The sequence below is a fragment of the Somniosus microcephalus genome, chromosome 5 (assembly GCF_052327205.1).
Source record: "Somniosus microcephalus isolate GS21.2 chromosome 5, FLI_Smic_1.0, whole genome shotgun sequence".
In the NCBI taxonomy this organism is placed as follows: Eukaryota; Metazoa; Chordata; class Chondrichthyes; order Squaliformes; family Somniosidae; genus Somniosus; species Somniosus microcephalus.
The window spans coordinates 79489244-79508525 of record NC_140991.1 but is presented as its reverse complement, the minus strand read 5'-3'; the positions used below and the strand labels follow the sequence as shown (position 1 = coordinate 79508525).

General features: G+C 47.3%; 1 protein-coding gene across 1 annotated transcript in view; it reads right to left on the bottom strand.

Annotated features, from left to right (window-relative positions):
* Positions 1–19282, bottom strand: part of cubn (cubilin (intrinsic factor-cobalamin receptor)) — a 447009-nt gene that overhangs the window by 225676 nt on the left and 202051 nt on the right. Inside the window, exons 30-33 of the mRNA XM_085987872.1 lie at positions 14319–14500; positions 12225–12426; positions 8986–9183; positions 3434–3580 (exon numbers count right to left, since the gene is read on the bottom strand). Of these exons, the coding sequence (XP_085843998.1) occupies positions 3434–3580; positions 8986–9183; positions 12225–12426; positions 14319–14500 (729 nt within the window). The remainder of the gene's footprint in view (positions 1–3433; positions 3581–8985; positions 9184–12224; positions 12427–14318; positions 14501–19282) is intronic.

Genomic DNA, 19282 nt, shown 5'->3' with positions numbered 1-19282 from the left:
AGGGGATAATCCTATTTTCTGCCTGCTAACTGGCAGTTAATAGGCTTTAATCCCTTCCCGCCGCCAAGGAGACGGGACCCGGCGCGGGACGGCTACCCGCCTCCTGGGAAGATGGCATGGAGGTGGGTTGGGGGCGGGTTGGGCACTCGCCCCCAAATTCTGCCATTTTCCCAGCAGTCCTGCCTCCATAGGGCTGGCAAGATCGTGTCCCAAGTATAAACCTGTTAAGCATTCATAAATGAAATTTGCCACTCAGAACTTTTACCTTCTCGTGCAGTTAACATCAATTTTCTTTAAAATTGAGTACTTTGCTAATCTTAGATATTACACAGGACATTTGTTAACCAAAAAGGTCAACAACCATCCAAAATTTAACTTCTTAATTGTTTTATGACCAAAATTTCAACTTACCGGATTTTAAAAATTTTGATTTATCTATTTTTTAAAAATAATCTTAATATTAAATTTTACAATAAGGTTTGATGATTATTTCCTAGGACCTTAAAACAATGGAATTCCTTAGTTCACTCAAACTGTAGGCTTTAAAATCCCAAGCTTGTTGACATATAATCACTACTTTCTCAATTACTTTGTCTTTTTTATTATTTTGAACCTTGGTGATGCCTTGTACTATGGGCCTTGCTCCTTCACCTTGGTATCTCAATTTAAAAAAGGCTTTAACCAATTTTTAATCGTATTGTAGCGGTTCGTGTAGATCGCCACTAAATAAGAGAGTTTGACTTCGACGAACTATAAATAAGTTGTTTATTTACAGGAACAGGCTAATTACAGCAGGTAAGATGGCTGACTGTAGGAGCACCGTGGTGTAGGTCTTGTCCCGGCGGGGACTCCACGAGGACTGAGTTCGCAGTCCTGTGGGGAGCGTGATGACATCATCGTGTTTGTGTTGTGACGTCATCACGTTGTTCGCGTTTCCCACGCTTAGGGCGTCACGTGATGCGCGTCGTTGCGTCGCTGGCCATTGAGGCTGAAGTCGGGAGGCCGGGCTGTGCCGGTGCTTGCCGCGGGAGCGGAAGATCGCGTCACTCCCGTCGGCTGGCCGTTGAGGCCAAAGACGCTAGGCCGGGCTGTGCCGGCGCACGCACATCACGTTGTATGTGACGTGACGTCAGCGCGCTAGGGCGCGTCTTAAAGGGGCAATGGCCCCAACAGGTAAGTTAAAAGGGCAACAGCCCCAAAAGGTAAGTTAAACATACAGTAAGGTAAGTTAAAGGGAATTATGTGTCTCAATGTAAGGGACAACCAGTGGTACCGCCACATAGGCCCCCCCAGAATTCGCTTTAACGAAAGTCCAAGGATGAGATGGTCTGACGAGCTGGTGGTCACGGCGGTCGTGCTGTCTCGACTTGGTAGGCGAGGTATGAAGATGCTGCTCGTGAGCGGATCCTTACGCGCGTCATGGCGAATAAAACGTATCCGTCAGGCGAAGGACCGTGGAGACATGCGAAACAGCAGGCCTTGTCAGAGTGACGGGCAGGTTGGGCGGACGCGGGCGATGTCTCCGTTGATGTTGAAACAAGTCCTTGTTCCGACGAAATCTGCAGGAATGCCGACGGGCGATCCAGGAGGACTTGACTGGTGAGGTCGGTGAACTCGCCGACAGGTGAGCGAAACCTTCGGGAGGCTAGAACGCACGGAACGGTGCGTGCCATAGTGCTATGACGATAACACAACAGAGGGTGAAGAGTTGCTGCGTTGATCAGTGATCGGTGAGGCCAGCAACTTTCACGTGGCTGATCGCGGCCGCAGGATGCCCGTTGGACTCGTCCTCGATGTGTGCAGCTTCAGTAGACGTTTGCGTTTGCTAAAGGGAAAACTGGATAAAGGGCAGCAACGGTCCAGGTTGTTGTTGCTTTCGGGCGGGGTAAACTCTGCCTGGAGGGCGGCAACACTTGAAACTGTTATAGATTTAGGAGAAAACAGCTGGGAGGGCGGCACGCTTTTTGTTCACGCCGAATCATGTAGTAGGTAACACAACCAGCAAGCTGAAGGGCTGGTGCGCCGTCGGCGGAGAAGGAGTCGTCAGTGTTCACGAGGGATGGGTTCTCGTGGTTCGCGAGGGATGGGTCCTCGTGCGCGAGGAGTGCGTCCTCGTGTTTTGCGGGGGTGAGTCCTCGTGGTATCCCCGCGGGGCGCGTTCCAATCTTGTGGGCCCGAACATGCTGTACCCCGTGCTTGGAGAGATGTATACTTGCTGTTGCTTTGGACGTAGAGGCGGACGATCCGTGTGGCGGTAGAAGAGTCGAATACGGAGACCGTGAGCACGTGCGTGGTCTGTGCCGCATCGATGTTCTCGGCGAACAGGGCTTCTTCCGTCATAAAGCACGAGGGAGACCGTGGCTCCCTGGATTGCGGTAGCGACAGCAGAACGGCTGATGCTTCCATAGCGTGCTTCGTTTGTGAAAGACGTTCACAAACCCACCAATTGTAGCGCTGGTGGACGACAGTTGCCGTTGGTCGTGCTCTACCTCTGTGAAATCATTCGTGAAAAATGGGCTCACCTCCAAGCTGCGCTTCTGTTGCGAAGACGTTCGCAAAGACGGGGTCGCTTGTGGTGGAATCGGTGTTAGGCAGTTGCTGTTCCGTGGTCGTTCGTCGGTTGTGCGTTGGTCGTCTTGTGGGAAGACGAGGGTCAGGCTGCGCGTTGCTACCGTGAAAATCGTTCACGGATATGGGTTCACCAATTGTAGCGTTGGAATTGATGAGCTCCCGTACTCACGTCGTAGGGTCACCAATGTAGCGGTTCGTGTAGATCGCCACTAAATAAGAGAGTTTGACTTCGACGAACTATAAATAAGTTGTTTATTTACAGGAACAGGCTAATTACAGCAGGTAAGATAGCAGGTAAGATGGCTGACTGTAGGAGCACCGTGGTGTAGGTCTTGTCCCAGCGGGGACTCCACGAGGACTGAGTTCGCAGTCCTGTGGGGAGCGTGATGACGTCATCGCGTTTGTGTTGTGATGTCATCACGTTGTTCACGTTTCCCGTGCTTAGGGCGTCACGTGATGTGCGTCGTTGCGTCGCTGGCCGTTGAGGCCGAAGTCGGGAGGCCGGGCTGTGCTGGTGCTTGCCGCGGGAGCGGAAGATCGCGTCACTCCCGTCGGCTGGCCGTTGAGGCCGAAGACACTAGGCCGGGCTGTGCCGGCGCACGCACATCACGTTGTACGTGACGTGATGTCAGCGCGCTAGGGCGCGTCTTAAAGGGGCAATGGCCCCAACAGGTAAGTTAAAAGGGCAACGGCCCCAAAAGGTAAGTTAAACATACAGTAAGGTAAGTTAAAGGGAATTATGTGTCTCAATGTAAGGGACGACCAGTGGTACCGCCACAGTATGGCATTTATACTTTAATGAAAATGGTTAAAATGTACACAAAGTTTAGGAAAATGAAATATATTAAAAGAATCAACTTACTCTTGTGGTAAGAAGCATTGAAACCACCACCATTATTAGCCTCATCAGATGTGAATCGAATGAACATTGCATCACCAGTAGATCGGAGTGGTCCAGGTAATTCTCTGCCACACAAAGTGGCAAGTAGTGGTGAAAGGGTATTGTCACCTGAAGGCAAAAGAAATCTATAAGTCTGTTCAAGTGCACATTCACAGCATCACTGTTTCAAAGATGTCACAGTCAACGGTGTCACACATCAGAGTGTCACACTTCCAAAGTCTCTCACATCTGTGGGCAACAAATTGCGATTGGCTCAAATATCTGTTGTGTTATCAATCAAGTATTCAACTTACTAAACCTGAATGAAACAAAAGTAGCAAAAAGCACATATGAGGAATCAGCAGAAAACTGGGCAATCAAATCTCTCAATTTTTTCCCCAAATATATCATTAACAAACCACCAGGAAAACCAACCATTAAATTGCATAATAATAAACATGTACAAAATTACACATTTCTGAAAAAATTGTACTAAACTTACCAATAAAATTGGTTATTTAATGTCAGAAAATCCTACAAGAATCTTTCTACATATAGGCTTGGCCTTCTGTGCAGCCTGGCCCTTAAATCAATGTAGAAGTATAATTGAAAAAAAGAAAGAGAGATTAGGAAGAGAAGATTGAAATAAAGTGCAATATTGTGGCAAAACCACTAAGTGACTTACATAATTGTCTGTAACCAATATTATTACCTTTCAAGTTGGCTCTGGTTAAACAGAGCTAGATCGACAGCATCGCGATCTGACGCGATGACGTCATCACGTGGGTCACGTGACGTCCCCTTCGGCGGGAAACGTGATGACGTCAGAGGTAGAGGGCGGGACCAGCCAGTCCTCGTGTGGATTGAAAGAGAAAAGACCTGTTTTGAGCTTCTCCTGTAGTTTCTTGTTTTGTAAAGTTCTTAGACAATAAATTCAGTTTGTTAACTTCCAGTAAGTTATAGATTCTTTGTTAGGAGTGCAGAGACTCCTACATTGGTGACCCCGTTTCCTCGCGATCGTTTTTCGCGGTGAACGCCGAACACAGGCCAGTGATGGAGGCCAACGCAGTGGCCTTGAAGCTCCCCCAATTCTGGGAACAACAGGCAGCCTCTTGGTTTGTGCAAGCCAAGGCGCAATTTGAGCTCCGCAACATCGTTCAGGATCAGACCAGATATCTCCACGTGGTCTCCGCCCTCGAGAGCTCGACGGCGTCGAGAATCATCAGCCTGCTGGAGAGTCCTCCGACTGCTGACAAGTATGTCGCCATCAAGACACGATTGCTGCAGGTATTTGGTCTCACCAAAGCGGAGCGCGCTCGCCGTTTACTGACTCTACCAGGGTTAGGAGACTCCAAACCCTCGGAAATGATGAGTCATATGCTGACTCTCCTGGGGTCCGAGCCCCAGTGCTTTCTGTTTCGCGAACTGTTCCTTACTCAACTTCCTGAGCAAGTACAGGCGTCCCTCGCCCGAACAGAAACCGCAGACTGCGTCGCGCTCACCGAAGAGGCGGATAAGATTTACGCGGTCCGGCAACAATACTGCGCCCTCGCGCAACGCCCCGCCACGAAGAGCCCGGCCCCGGCTCCGACAAAGGCGCTTCCGACGACCGGTTTCTGCTACTACCACGCTCGTTTCGGCCCGAAGGCCTGCTGCTGCCGCTCGCCGTGCACTTTCGTTACCAGACCGTCGAATAGACCGCCGCGAGTCATGCACGCCGGTCCCGGTACTTCCCCCGCTGCCGCGATGGCGATCGGTGCTTCCGGGAATCTCACCTACATAACCGACTCCATCTCCGGCCGTCGTTTTCTATGCGACACGGGGGCGCAATGCAGCATACTGCCCGCCTCAGTCATAGACCTTCACTCCGGCAGCCGTGGTCCCCCTATGCAAGCGGCCAACGGGGGTTCGATCCACACTTGCGGGAAGCGCTTCGTCCGAGTATGTTTCGGTGGACAGTTTTTCAGCTGGAATTTCATCACCGCTCAAATCTCACAGGCCCTGTTGGGTGCTGACTTTTTAGGCGCCAACGGCCTGTTGGTGGACGTGAAAAATCGACGCCTCGTTCGCGCCGCCACGCTCGACGATATTTCGGGGACGCGCAGCACGGCTGTGTCACACACGATTTCATGTGCGCGGCCGCAGCCCGACGATTTCGCCCGGCTCCTCGAGGATTTCCCCGAGCTGACGAAGCCCAACTTTTCGGCCCCGACCATCAAGCATAGGGTGGAGCACCATATTTCCACTACCGGCTCACCCGTTTACGCCAGGGCGCGACGTTTAGAGCCCAGTAAGCTAGCGGCAGCAAAGGCGGAGTTCACCGTGATGGAAAAAATGGGGATCATCCGTCGGTCCAGTAGCCCCTGGTCCTCTCCGCTCCACATCGTCCCCAAGCCCGGTGGGGGATGGCGGCCCTGTGGGGATTATCGCCGCCTCAACGACATAACGACACCCGACCGCTACCCCATTCCCCATATACAGGACTTCTCAGCACATTTGGCAGGGACGTCCATCTTCTCCAAAATCGACCTCGTCCGTGGTTACCATCAGGTGCCGGTGCACCCTCAGGATGTCGAAAAGACAGCGGTAATTACCCCCTTTGGACTCTTTGAATTCCTGCGAATGCCCTTTGGGCTTAAGAATGCGGCACAGGCGTTTCAGCGCCTCATGGATTCAGTCCTGCGGGACCTTGATTTTCTCTTTGTTTATTTGGACGATATTCTGGTTGCCAGCACCTCCAAGGAGGAACACCTCGAGCACCTTCGGGTCCTTTTCAGGCGGCTTCAGCAGCACGGCCTCATCGTTAACTCGGACAAATGCCGCTTCGGCCTATCGCAACTGGATTTCCTGGGCCACCGCATAACCCCTACGGGGGCAACGCCACTTCGGGTCAAGGTGGAGGCAATTGCGGCATTCTCGAAACCGAAATCCGTGAAAGCTTTACAGGAGTTCCTGGGGATGGTTAACTTCTATCATCGTTTCATCCCCAGGGTTGCAATGCTCATGCGTCCTCTATATGAGGCCCTCAGAGGCTCGACGGGAAAGGACCCTGTGGAATGGTCACAGGACATGGATCGTGCTTTCGAGGAGACGAAAGCCGCACTCGCCAATGCGACCATGTTAGTACAGCCCCTGCCGGGAGCCACCATCGCTCTCACGACGGACGCGTCGGACTATGCGGTGGGGGCCATCCAGGAGCAGTGGGTCGATGGCGCGTGGCAACCCCTGGCCTTTTTTAGCCACCAGCTACAACGGCATGAACGCCGGTACAGTACTTTCGACCGAGAGCTGTCGGCTTTGTTTTTGGCCATCCGCCATTTCCGTTTCCTCCTTGAAGGACGACGCTTCATCGCGTTTGTCGACCACAAGCCATTGCTGTTCGCAATGGCCAAGTCCGCGGAACCATGGTCGGCTCGGCAGCAACGGCAGCTGACGTACATATCGGAGTTCACCACCGACATCCGACATGTGGCCGGTAAGGACAACGTCGTCGCCGATTGCCTATCCCGCGCCGCCGTCCAGGCCGTCCAATTGGGCATTGACTACGCACAGATGGCGGTTGACCAAGCGGACGACCCGGAGACCCAGGGTTTTCGTTCGGTTCCAAACAGCCTCCAGCCGAGGGATGTGCCTTTCCATTCCGCAGGTACCACTCTGCTCTGCGACGTTTCGCTGGGTGCACCCCGTCCGATCGTCCCATCTAAATGGCGTCGTACGATTTTCGATGCCTTACACGGCCTATCGCACCCTGGGGTGCGGGCATCGCAAAAACTGCTGGTCTCCAAATTCGTATGGAGGGGAATACGCAAGGACGTCAGGGACTGGGCGAACACTTGTGTTGTTTGCCAACGGTCCAAGGTGCAGCGCCATGTCAGAGCCCCGCTCGCCACCTTCGAGGTCCCGGAACGGCGATTTGACCATATTCACATCGACTTAGTGGGACCACTCCCACCTTCCCGGGGCTTTACGTACCTTTTGACGATGGTGGATCGCACCACGAGGTGGCCGGAGGCAGTTCCCCTGACGCCCACCACATCTGCGGACGTTGCTCGAGCTTTCGTTTCGTCCTGGGTAGCCCATTTTGGTGTCCGTGCAGACATTTCGTCGGATCGGGGGCCGCAATTTTCGTCCGAACTGTGGAACGAGGTGATTTCCGTGTTGGGCGTTAAACTCCACCGCACTATGGCCTATCACCCACAGGCGAACGGCTTGTGCGAGCGGTTCCACCGCTCCTTGAAGGCGTCGCTCAGGGCCAGACTGCTGGATGCATCCTGGGTTGACAAACTACCGTGGGTGATGTTAGGACTCCGCACGGCGCCGAAGGAAGATCTCCAGTCGTCGGCGGCGGAGATGGTTTACGGGCAACCGCTTCAAGTCCCAGGTGAATTCCTGCCGTTACCTACGCGACCATGGTCCGCGGCCACACAAAAAGAGACCCTCCGGGATGCGGCCCGCTGTTTCTGTCCAGTTCCGACCTCACGGCACGGTTTGCTTTCGTCCAACGTCCCGGGGGAGTTGTCAAAAGCCAAGTTCATGTTTGTGCGCCAGGATGGCCATCGTACCCCGCTCACACCGCCGTATGCCGGACCCTTCAAGGTTTTGCAGGCAGTGGACAAGAGTTTCGTGATTGACGTCGGGGGCAAACCGGATCACATCTCTGTCGATCACCTCAAGCCTGCGCACCTGGACCTCGAACGACCGATCGAGCTGGTGCAGCCTCCGCGTCGCGGCCGGCCGCCACCACACCTGACACCGCCGTACCGCCCACCAGTTCGCCGCCTGCTCAGCGTTTTCCCCTCCGGGAATTTCGGAGTCGGTCCAACAGACTTGTCCGGCCTCCTCAGCGATTGACTCTTTTCGTTAAAGACAATTCTGGGGGGGCGTATGTGGCAAAACCACTAAGTGACTTACATAATTGTCTGTAACCAATGTTATTACCTCTAGCATTAATTGTCTGTAACCAATGTTATTACCTTTCAAGTTGGCTCTGGTTAAACAGAGCTAGATCGACAGCATCGCGATCTGACGCGATGACGTCATCACGTGGGTCACGTGACGTCCCCTTCGGCGGGAAACGTGATGACGTCATGACGTCAGGGGTAGAGGGCGGGACCAGCCAGTCCTCGTGTGGATTGAAAGAGAAAAGACCTGTTTTGAGCTTCTCCTGTAGTTTCTTGTTTTGTGAAGTTCTTAGACAATAAATTCAGTTTGTTAACTTCCAGTAAGTTATAGATTCTTTGTTAGGAGTGCAGAGACTCCTACAATATGAGGTAATAGTTATTTTTTATTTAAAGTTGCTTTCATGCATTTACCTTGGCTTTAGAGAGTTAACATTACTGTAGCAAATTATAATTGAGTAGCTTTATTACTGTAGTATTTGGATTTATTTCACCATCAGAGTGTAAACTAAAATCAAAAATGGCTGGCCCAAGAAACCTGGAATTTCCCTGGAACTGAAGGTCCTGTAAGAATTAAAGTTTTAATTTTGGATGATTTATAATGTCACAATTTGAAATATAAGAAATAATTATTACCATCTCTGATGACCAGCTTATCGTAGTTACAAAGCCTATCCGGTTCAATATCTAGAGCCAGAATGTTGAGCTCCACCGTGGTCTGTGGTGCCCGGATGATCCAAGCACAGTCCAAGTATGTTTCATAATTATTGGGCCAGCCTGGTGAGAATAGGAAGGTCGGACTATCCCCGGTCATGACAACTCCGCCACATGAACCTGTAAGAAAAACAAGCTTCAGTGCTCATCCATCAGTGAAAAAAGACTAAGAAAGACTTGCATTTATATAGCGCCTTTCACGACCACCGGACGTCTCAAAACACTTTACAGCCAATGAAGAACTTTCTTGGAGTGTAGTCACTGTTGTAATGTGAGTGAAATCAAAATGCTGGCAGACTGAAAGAGTTACATAAACTGCATCAATAAAACATGCAAGTTGTTTCATTGATCCTTAAAAAGGACTTAAAAAGTATCTCACTATCAGTGCCTCTTAAAAAATCACTGTTGCACAAAATTAGCTTTCCTCTGATATTTTTCCTTGCCCCGGCTCATAGTCTGAATCGGTAACTTTCCCAAGCCAGCTGTCTCGATTATATTATCAGCCTTCAATATATAAATAAATAAATGTAAAAATCTTAAATGGCCTAGAAACTCTGGAGGTGTAATACAGCCAGTTATGCTGGGTTCACGCCCTCCACAAAGCACTGTCACTGACCCTGCCAAAGTTCACAAGGTTAGGGGGTGGGGCCTGCAGGAGTCGGCCTTTAGCGGTGTGGGGGTGCACCTTCTCCCTTCCACCCACTAAAGATATCCCAGTGGTAGCTGGCTGGCCCAGTGGTGCGCTGGGATGCCCCCCAGAGGAACAAATTGGGTGCCCAAGCAGCTCACTTACCTAGGCCACTTCAACCCACAATCCCCCAACACTTTTTAACATCCTCAAATTCAGGCAGTCCAGGCTCTTGCCACAGACTGAATCAGTGGGCCCCACTTCCACTGAGGTCAGGCAGATATACCTGGTGAGACCAGACATACATGTGCTGATCATACGCCAGGATCCCACCTGAGGGGCAGGGTACAGGAACTCTGACCTCCCATCTATTGATGGCCTTGTAGGGGTAAGTGGAGGCACTGTCCCCATCCTAGAAACTTGCACTTAAGGCTGCAGGTCCCGACCAAGTTTGTGGCCATTCCAGCAAAGTCCTGCCAGACTAATGTATGAACAATTCAACAAGAAAGTAGAAATAATAATGTGTTTTATATTACCATAATTTTTTGAATAGAAATTGCACATTTAATTGTGCTTGTAAGTATTTATGAATAAACTGTAGCTTGGATCTTCCATCCATTTTATAGTGTAAAACAGGGCTTGCTAAATATAGAAAATAATTTCAAGGCCCAACTTTTGGATATAATGGCTGCTGAAGTTACAGGGCATTTTCCAATGTAAAACAGTACGAGTCAAAAAGCCTTGGCTCCACCCCTCTGCAGGAAATGCAGCACAGCAGGTGCCAGAGACATCTGCTGCTAACTCCGGAGTATCTGGGGCTAGGGGAGGTCACGTGATTTAAGTGGCAACAGTAGGTACCCATGCCATTAAGGGCACCACAGGAAGGGGGTGCCAGAAAAGCAGAATTGGCAAGCCACTAGTGTAGCATCCGGCACCACCAGTGCGGCTGTTTATTTTATTAGACCTGATCTGCCCTCTTTATGGAGGCCCAATATTAATAACAAAGCAACAGATTTTATTGAGGGTCCAAGACAGGACCCAAGCCTGGATCCCAAGGTGAACCTCACTTGTGCCACTGGGCATACCTGTATGCCAGGTCAACCTGTTATCCAGCGAGCTTGGCAATAGGGAGGCCAGGACCATTCCTCCATCCACCCCCGGCCTCAGCCTTTCTGACTTCAGGGGCCGCCTTTACAGTAGATGGAAATTCTTTCCAGCCAAGCCCTGGTGCAAATTCGCAGCCTGGGCTGTGACTTTGCACTTCTACATAAGAACATAAGATATAGGAGTAGGAATAGGCCACTTGGCCCCTCGAGCCTGCTCTGCCATTCAATAAATCATGGTTGATCTTGGGCTCAAAGCCACTTCCCTGCCCGCTCCCCTTCTGGCTCATGGCTGATTTTCCTTTGGCAACGCTGGACTCCTGGCCAAGGTACACTGGGAGTGCGTCACTGGCCCTGCAGAAATTTGCATCTGGTACAAAAAAAGTAGAAGCTGGCAAACCAGTGAGGCAACTATTAAAAGAGAATATAGGAAAGGCCAAAAATGAGAAAGGCTATTATGATACAGCCCACTGAAGCTCATCTGTCCTGTACATAAAATCCCACAGTATTTTGAACAACCCCAATATTTCTGTCTTTACTACCTTGCTTGACACATTATTTCAAACATTTTTCATTCTTTATTCAAAGAAAAAAAACATGCTATTTGTTTTAAATTTACTTTTCACAAATTTCCATTTTTGTCATCTGGTCCTGCTTTCTTGGCATACTTCAATGTAATAATTGTGGTTTACCATTTACAGTAATATACTTTAAAGAGATAAACCTCCTCCCACTAGCTGCTTTCTTTCTAGACTGTAAAGCATATGTTTCTCTAATCTTTCCTCATGTCTAACCACCTTTACGCTTGGAATCAATCCTTTTTATGGGATGGTGAACAAAACCAAACACATCATTCTGAGCGTAGTCTGAGAAGTGTTGTGTATGTACCTTTAAGAGAGAACTGTTTTACAGCTCCTGTATACTGTAGTACCGGCAGTGACCACACCTGTATATAAAGCCGGAGCAGGCTTCTGTACTTCAGTCTTGAGACTACTCTACTCCAGTAAGCACCTGTTGATTGTTAAGTTACAGTCTCCGTGTAGTTCTTGGGGAAACATCCTATTTAAAGAATCACGGATCTAACAAGAAGTATACAGTAAAGTTGCTGCATGACTTCTCTAGACTTTTATTTTACTGTTCTGGCTATATATATCTTATTTAAACATTACCCAGTGCCTCGCTGAATTAATACAATGATCCAGTTTAGTTGAGCATTTAGATCTCAAGTTTCAGTCTTGGAGCTTATGGCGTCATCTCAACTACTTGGTATGGGTTTTACTGTTCAGGAATTCACTGTAAACTGTCCAGTAGCTTCTATATATTCATGTATGCACTCTCCTTTTTAATTATAGGTATGTATTTGTACCTATTGTTACCAAATATATATATGTGCTACAGCTTTCATGCTCTTTTATGTTTTTACCACTCACCTGGCTGGACAGTTGGTATTGCAGTTGGGTCAACAATGTATTCGACTGCATACCATTCCAGCAGGAAACCTTTTCCATTTATAGTGAAGTCGCTGATAAACTGAACTGTCAGGGTGCTTCCAGTGGACCACACTGCTGGAGGCAGTTCAAAGCCGCAGTATGTTCCAATTAGACGTGCATGGACATTAGGGCCATCATAGAGCTGGATCCAGAACCAGGGAAACACATCGTATTAGTCATATAGCCAATTGCTAAATAACACTACTAAGCATATTGGTTGATTTCCTACAGCATTGCTTAAGGACAAAAAATAAAAATAAAACTTGTGTCTTTCTTTTTGTAACTGTCTATACTTGTTTCCTATTTTCTAATTGTTTCCATTTCCCTCTCTCTCTCACTCTGTTTGATTTCTACATTTTTGTCTCCATTTCCTCTCTCTCTGTATGCCTCTCATACATTTTCCCTCCCTTTTTTCTGTATATCTCTTTCTTTTACTATCCTTCAGTTTCCCTCATTTTCTTTTCATCTCCCGTGGAAACCTGGGGCCAGACTGGAGTACTCTTGCTTTAGTGATCAGACTAAAAACCTTTAGCAAGGTTTGACCACCTTAGGAACATGTCAGTCAGATTCCCTCTCATCCACCATCCTGGGCACTGTCATCCAATAAAACCACAGTCTGATGGTGAAATGTTTTCCTCAAAAGTTGGGAGTTGGGTTTGTGAGCAGCTGGGGGAGATTTTAGTCTCAATCCTGATGTCTACTCTACTGAATCACTCCAAAGAAGCAGCAGTATGGCACTGTTGAGAGAAAGCCTGAGGTTTGGCAGAACTGATGGTAAAATGTGTGATTTGGCTCACCAGTGAATTGCTGCTATCTGTCAGTGGGGGGAGTCGGGGGGTGGGGGGGTGGTGGAGACAGGCTAACAGCACTGGGAGAAGGGGTACTGGATGTGGCAGCATTCTTTGTAAGTTTCTAAGAAATCTCTGCAAATATTAAATTCAGTGAGAAATATGGCAAATGTGGGTTTTTTCAAAAGCATTTTAAGTGATTCACCTTATTTTTTCCCTTTTTAAAAATTATTTTTAATTACAGATTCTCCTGACTGATCGTTCACTGCTGGCTGTTTGCTTAAGATTCAACAGTTTTTATTGGCAGTTTTCTAAACATTTGCATGCTCCCTATGTTTTCAATTCTGAATTGCTGTTTTTACTTTGAGCTAATCAACAAATTGTTATGATGAAATATTACAGCAAAAGTGTGATGGGAAAAAGTGTGACAACAGGAGGTGTGATAAAGAAAAGTGCATGCTGAACACAACGTACTCTGGATACAAGACTTTTATCACATTATAGATATATAGGGAGTGAAATTGATCTTGGGCGGTTGTACAAAATGGGGGATTATGAATCGACAGCTCGGTTTACACCTCACCCAATTTTCTTCTCCATTTACTTGAATTTTTTTGATTTCTATTTTTTTCCAATTTCCAAAGTTTCCCTGTTGACTTCAGCTAGATTGCACCTCCCCTTTAAGAGGTGCTGGCTGCCCGCAACTGGTAACAGAGACGCCTGATTTCCCACCTCCCCCCACATGGATCCAATGAATAGTGTGGGTAGTGCTGGCTACACACCTGAATCATTTTAATGAGGTCCCAGCACCCTGTCTCCTGCACGCCCATTTTCAAGCACGATTGAATTTGTAGGCTGATGTTTTAGTATAATTGTAAAAAAAATCATTTTGTTTTTGGGAATGTCACAATATTTCAAAACCCACTTATTTCTAATTTACTGTAGCACTGGGTTTGTTATTGCAACTGAATATATAATTGATTTACATGATAAACGTCCCATGTGATGGTGCAATTGCATCAAGTGACATCAGGCTTTTCTGCATGACGTATTAAATGGTACATAGAAGGACATGTGGGCGTAGGCAATATAACACTGGTGTGTTCAGTTAAAAAGAGTAACAGAAAGAGTTGCTGAAGGTTTTGAGGCTCTGTGGCTCTCAGCTGAAATTTTATAATGCATTCACCTTGTTCTCAAAACCTTCTAGTACAGATCTGGATCTTCCTGAGATTAAAAGATTACTTACTGTTAACTTATCATATCTGCATCTATGAAGTGCATCAATATCCAACTCCAGTATTCTGGCATGGATGATATAGAATGCAGGGACAGTAATTGTCCAGTGGTAGTTGGTATTGTGTGGGTAATGCAGTGGCCATAGTGGAGATGTAATTTGTCCTTGGACTCCCACAATCTCATTGCCGTACACTGAAACAAACACATTTTAGCTCAAGCTAAGGGACATTTGTGTTAACACCTGCTCTATTTACAATAATAAAAATAATTTTCTTTTATCTGTTTGCAATCTAAATATAAAATTCAATTTATAATCAATAAATCAATGTTCAAGTTATCAGTTTACAACTTATTCTTAACTTACGGTACAGTCCAGCTGCTACTGATCTCATACCTTTAACTTGCATAAATATCCTGAACTGTCCATATATATTGAATACAAAAACATTGTCTAAGTAAATAAATGTACTGTTTCATACTTTAAGTTGACGCTTTACAAATGTGATATGGAAAGACAATTATACAATGAAGTTTAGTACAACAGTAACATTGAAATTATTCTGTTGGAGTTGAGAGAGACCCCTGCAAAGATTGACACACTCGTGGGGACTCTGGCCTAGAAATTCAGTAGCGCCCCGTTTGGGGCGCCAGCCTCGCCAGGGCGCTAAAAGTAGCGCCCCAGAAGCATTCGCGGCCGCCCGCCGGAAATTCAGTTGGAGCGCCCCAAAGGGAAGCGCGGCGCTACTGGAGGCGCCCCGCATCCCTCTTGGGGCACTGCAACTGAATATCGTTGCGCAATGTGCCGCAGTGCCACACGCTGCGGTACGTCGCACTGCGGTACTGCAGGCCTTCCTCCCCTTCTTAAAGGGGAGGGGCCTTGTTCTGCGCGATTTGGGGCCCAGCTGGGCCACCGAGGATCGCGAGTGCCGGCAAAAGAGCCTGGCACCGAGGAGAAGTGCCGGGCTCTTGCAACGCAGCCGGCACTCCGCGGGTGGCTGGGGGGGTTAGGAGGCCGGGGACGGGAGCTCATAGAGGTGCTGGCAGGTGGCCAACAACAAAGATGGCCACCCCGCACCTCTCCTTTAATTTGCGCCTCTACCGCCACAGGTAGGGCCCCCCTGAACCGGTCGCACATAGCGTCCGGCGGTAAAGCAGGGGGCGCTTCCTAATATCATGGCCGGGGTGTCAGCGGGGTGCTGCGCACACCGATGATGTTATCGGTAGCGGCGTAGCGCTAACGGCTAGCACCACCATTAGCGTCCCGCTGAATTTGGCGGGAGGCGTGGCCAGTGGCTTGCGACCCACTTAGCGCCCTCTTAAGGCGCTAACAGGTGGCGCAGCCACCTGAATTTCTAGGCCTCTGTGTCTTAAGCTTTCAAAGATAATGTCAGCTATTCAAAGCAAAATAGTGCTGCCGATACAGGAAACATGTTTAGTACATAGCAATAGAAATAACATGCCAAGTCAACAAATACAAAAATATTTCTGATGGCCTACAAACAAAAATCTGATAACCTAAAGGCCCGTGGTATTCCCCACAGACCTTTCGAATCCAGGGAAATCTATGTAGTAAGTAAACTATTCACCAATTAAGGCTCTACCCTATCAAATCCGGTTATCATTTTTAAACCCTTGATTAGATCACTCCTCATCAATGTTCCCCCTAATTTTTTTGGGTGTCGGGTCCCTTTAACGGGCTGCGCGCCCCATTCAAAGTTCCGCGCATGTGAGAAATTTCTCATTTGAAAAGCTGGCCCTGGGAACAGCAGACAGCTGTGCATCCACATGGCCGTGCAGCTTAGAGGGATCATTGCACCTGATCTTTCTAAACTCAAGGGAATACTAGCTAAATTTATGTAATCTGTCTTAATAATTTACCCCTTTAACCCAGGTATCATTCTGTTGAATCTATGCTGTACCCCTTCCAAGGGTAATATATCTTTCCTGAGATTCGGTGCCCAAAATTGAATGGGGTCTAACCAAGGCTCTGTACAATTGAAGCATAACTTCCTCCCCTTTGTATTCCAGCCCCCTTTAGCTAAAGGCCAACATTCCATTAGACTTTTTGATTACTTTTTACACCTGTGCGCTAGCTTTTAGTTACTTGCGTACATGGACACCAAAATCCATTTGCTCTTCCATAGCTTCTAGTCTCCGAGCATCAAGAAACTATTCCAATTTGATTTTTTCAGATTCAAAGTGGATGACCTCACCTTTCCCCACATTGAACTCCATCTGCCATAGTTTTCCCCACTCACTTAGTCTATTTACCTTTGTAAACTCCTGCTCTCATCCACACAACTTACTATGCTTCCTAACTTGGTCTCATCTGCAAATTTGGATATACAACTCTCTAAAGAGTGAAAAGCTGAGGCCCCCCAGAACAGATCCCTGGGGAACACCACTTGTCACATCCCGCCAATCAGAGAATGTTTCCTTTATCTCTACTCTCCATTTACCATCTCCTAATTCATTACCGACCCATGTCACAAGGTTACCTCCAATTCCGTGCGCTTTCATTTTTGCTAATAATCTCTTGTGCGTAGCTTTATGAATTGCCTTCTGGAAATCCATATGGACAACAGCCAGAGCCAGTCCTCCTTTCACCACGCCAGTGACATCATCAAATAATTCAACGAGATTAGTCAGACATGACCAACCCTTCTAGACCCACCTAGATGATAATCTACATCCTAGGGTACTTAAGGAAGTGGCCCTAGAAATAATAGATGCTTTGCTGGTCATCTTCCAAAATTCTAGACACTCTGGAACAGTACCCATGGATTGGAGGGTAGCTAATGTAATCCCACTATTTAAAAATGGTGGTAGAGAGAAAACGGGGAATTATAGACTGGTAAGCCTGACATCGGTAGTGGGGAAAATGCTAGAGTCCATTATAAAAGATGTAATAGCAGAGCACTTGGAAGACAGTGACAGGATCGTCAAAGTCAACATGGGTTTACAAAAGGTAAATCATGCTTGACTAATCTACTGGAATTTTTTGAGGATGTAACTGGTATAGATAAGGGAGAACCAGTGGATGTGGTGTATTTGAACTTTCAGAAGGCTTTCGATAAGGTCCCGCATAAGAGATTAGCATGCAAAGTTAAAGCACATGGGATTGGGGGTAAGGTGCTGAATTGGTTAGAGAACTGGTTGGCAGACAGGAAGCAAAGAGTTGGAATAAACGGGTCTTTTTCTGAGTGGCAGGCAGCGACTACTGGGGTACTGCAGGGATCGGTGCTAGGACCCCAGCTATTCACAATATATATTAATGATCTAGATGAGGGAACTAGATGTAATATCTCCCAGTTTGCAGAGAACACGAAGTTGAGTGGGCGTGTGTGCTGTGAGGAGGATGCCGAGAAACTCCAGTATGATTTGGACAGGTTGGGTGATTGGGCAGATGCATGGCAGATGCAGTATAATGTGGATAAATGCGAGGTTATCCACTTTGGTGGCAAAAACAGGAATACAGATTATTATCTGAACAGCAATAGATTGGGAAAAGGGGAAGTGCAACGAGACCTGGGTGTCCTTGTGCACTAGTCGCTGAAGGTAAGCATGCAGGTGCAGCAGGCGGTTAAGAAGGCAAATGGTATGTTGGCCTTCGTAGCGAGAGGGTTCGAGTACAGGAGCAAGGATGTCTTGCTGCAGTTGTACAGGGCCTTGGTGAGACCACACCTTGAGTATTGTGTGCAGTTTTGGTCGCCTTATCTGAGGAAGGATGTTCTTGCCATGGAGGGAATGCAGCGAAGATTCACCAGACTGATACCTGGGATGGCAGGAATGACGTATGAAGAGAGATTGGGTTGATTAGGCTTTTATTCGCTAGAGTTTAGAAGAATGAGAGGGGATCTCAGTGAAACTTATAAAATTCTAACAAGACTAGACAGACTAGATGCAGGAAGGATGTTCCCGATGGCGGGGGAGTCCAGAACCAGGGGTCACAGTCTAAGGATAAGGGGTAAACCATTTAGTACTGAGATGAGGAGGAATATCTTCACCCAGAGAGTGGTGAACCTGTGGAATTCTCTACCACAGAAGGCAGTTGAGGCCAATTCATTAAATATATTCAAGAAGGAATTAGATATATTTCTTAAGGCTAAAGGGATCAAGGGATATGGGGAGAAAGCAGGGACAGGGTACTGAATTTGGATGATCAGCCATGATCTCATTAAATGGCAGAGCAGGCTCAAGGGGCCGAATGGCCTACTCCTGCTCCTATCTTCTATGTTTCTATGTATCACAAATCCATGCCGACTCTCCTTGAGCATCTCATACTTGCCCAAGTGCTCAGTCGCATCACATATTAAATCCACTAAGCTCCCCTCATGACATATTTTTAGGTTCCCTTGTACTACCGGTAGGGACTTTACTAAGTGCTTCAGCTGTTTTTAATGGAATCTTTATGTGTACTTTCCCTATTTTGTTATCAAGTGACCTGCTGAAATACTGGTATCCAAACTGCTTTATACCAAAGCTCCAGAGATCAGGATCTTAACAGAAGCATCATTGTTTTAATTGGATGCATTATTTATTGATATAAAACAATGAAAGATATAACCGGCAGGCCTGACTGTGTAAATACAATTCAGCATTCAGACCATTTTTCTAGAAACATCTGCAATATTTCTTTTCCTCTGGCCAAAGTTATTTGTTTTTAAACAATATATCACTTGGCAATAACCTGTTGCAAAAAGGAATAGAGATTGTTTTTCAAGAAACACAATTATTGGAAAATAATTGCTCTGGTTGTTATATGTAGTGTATATGTACGGTAAATGTGTTCTTTACCATAAATATTTGAAACAAAAATTAAAAGGGTATGAGGAAAAGGCAAGGGAATGGGACTAAATGGATAGTTTTTCAAAGCTGGCATAAGCATGTTGGAACAAATGCTCTCCTATGCTATAAAATGCTATGATTCTATGAAAGATAACGATTTCACTAGAAATACTCACTGAAGGCAAT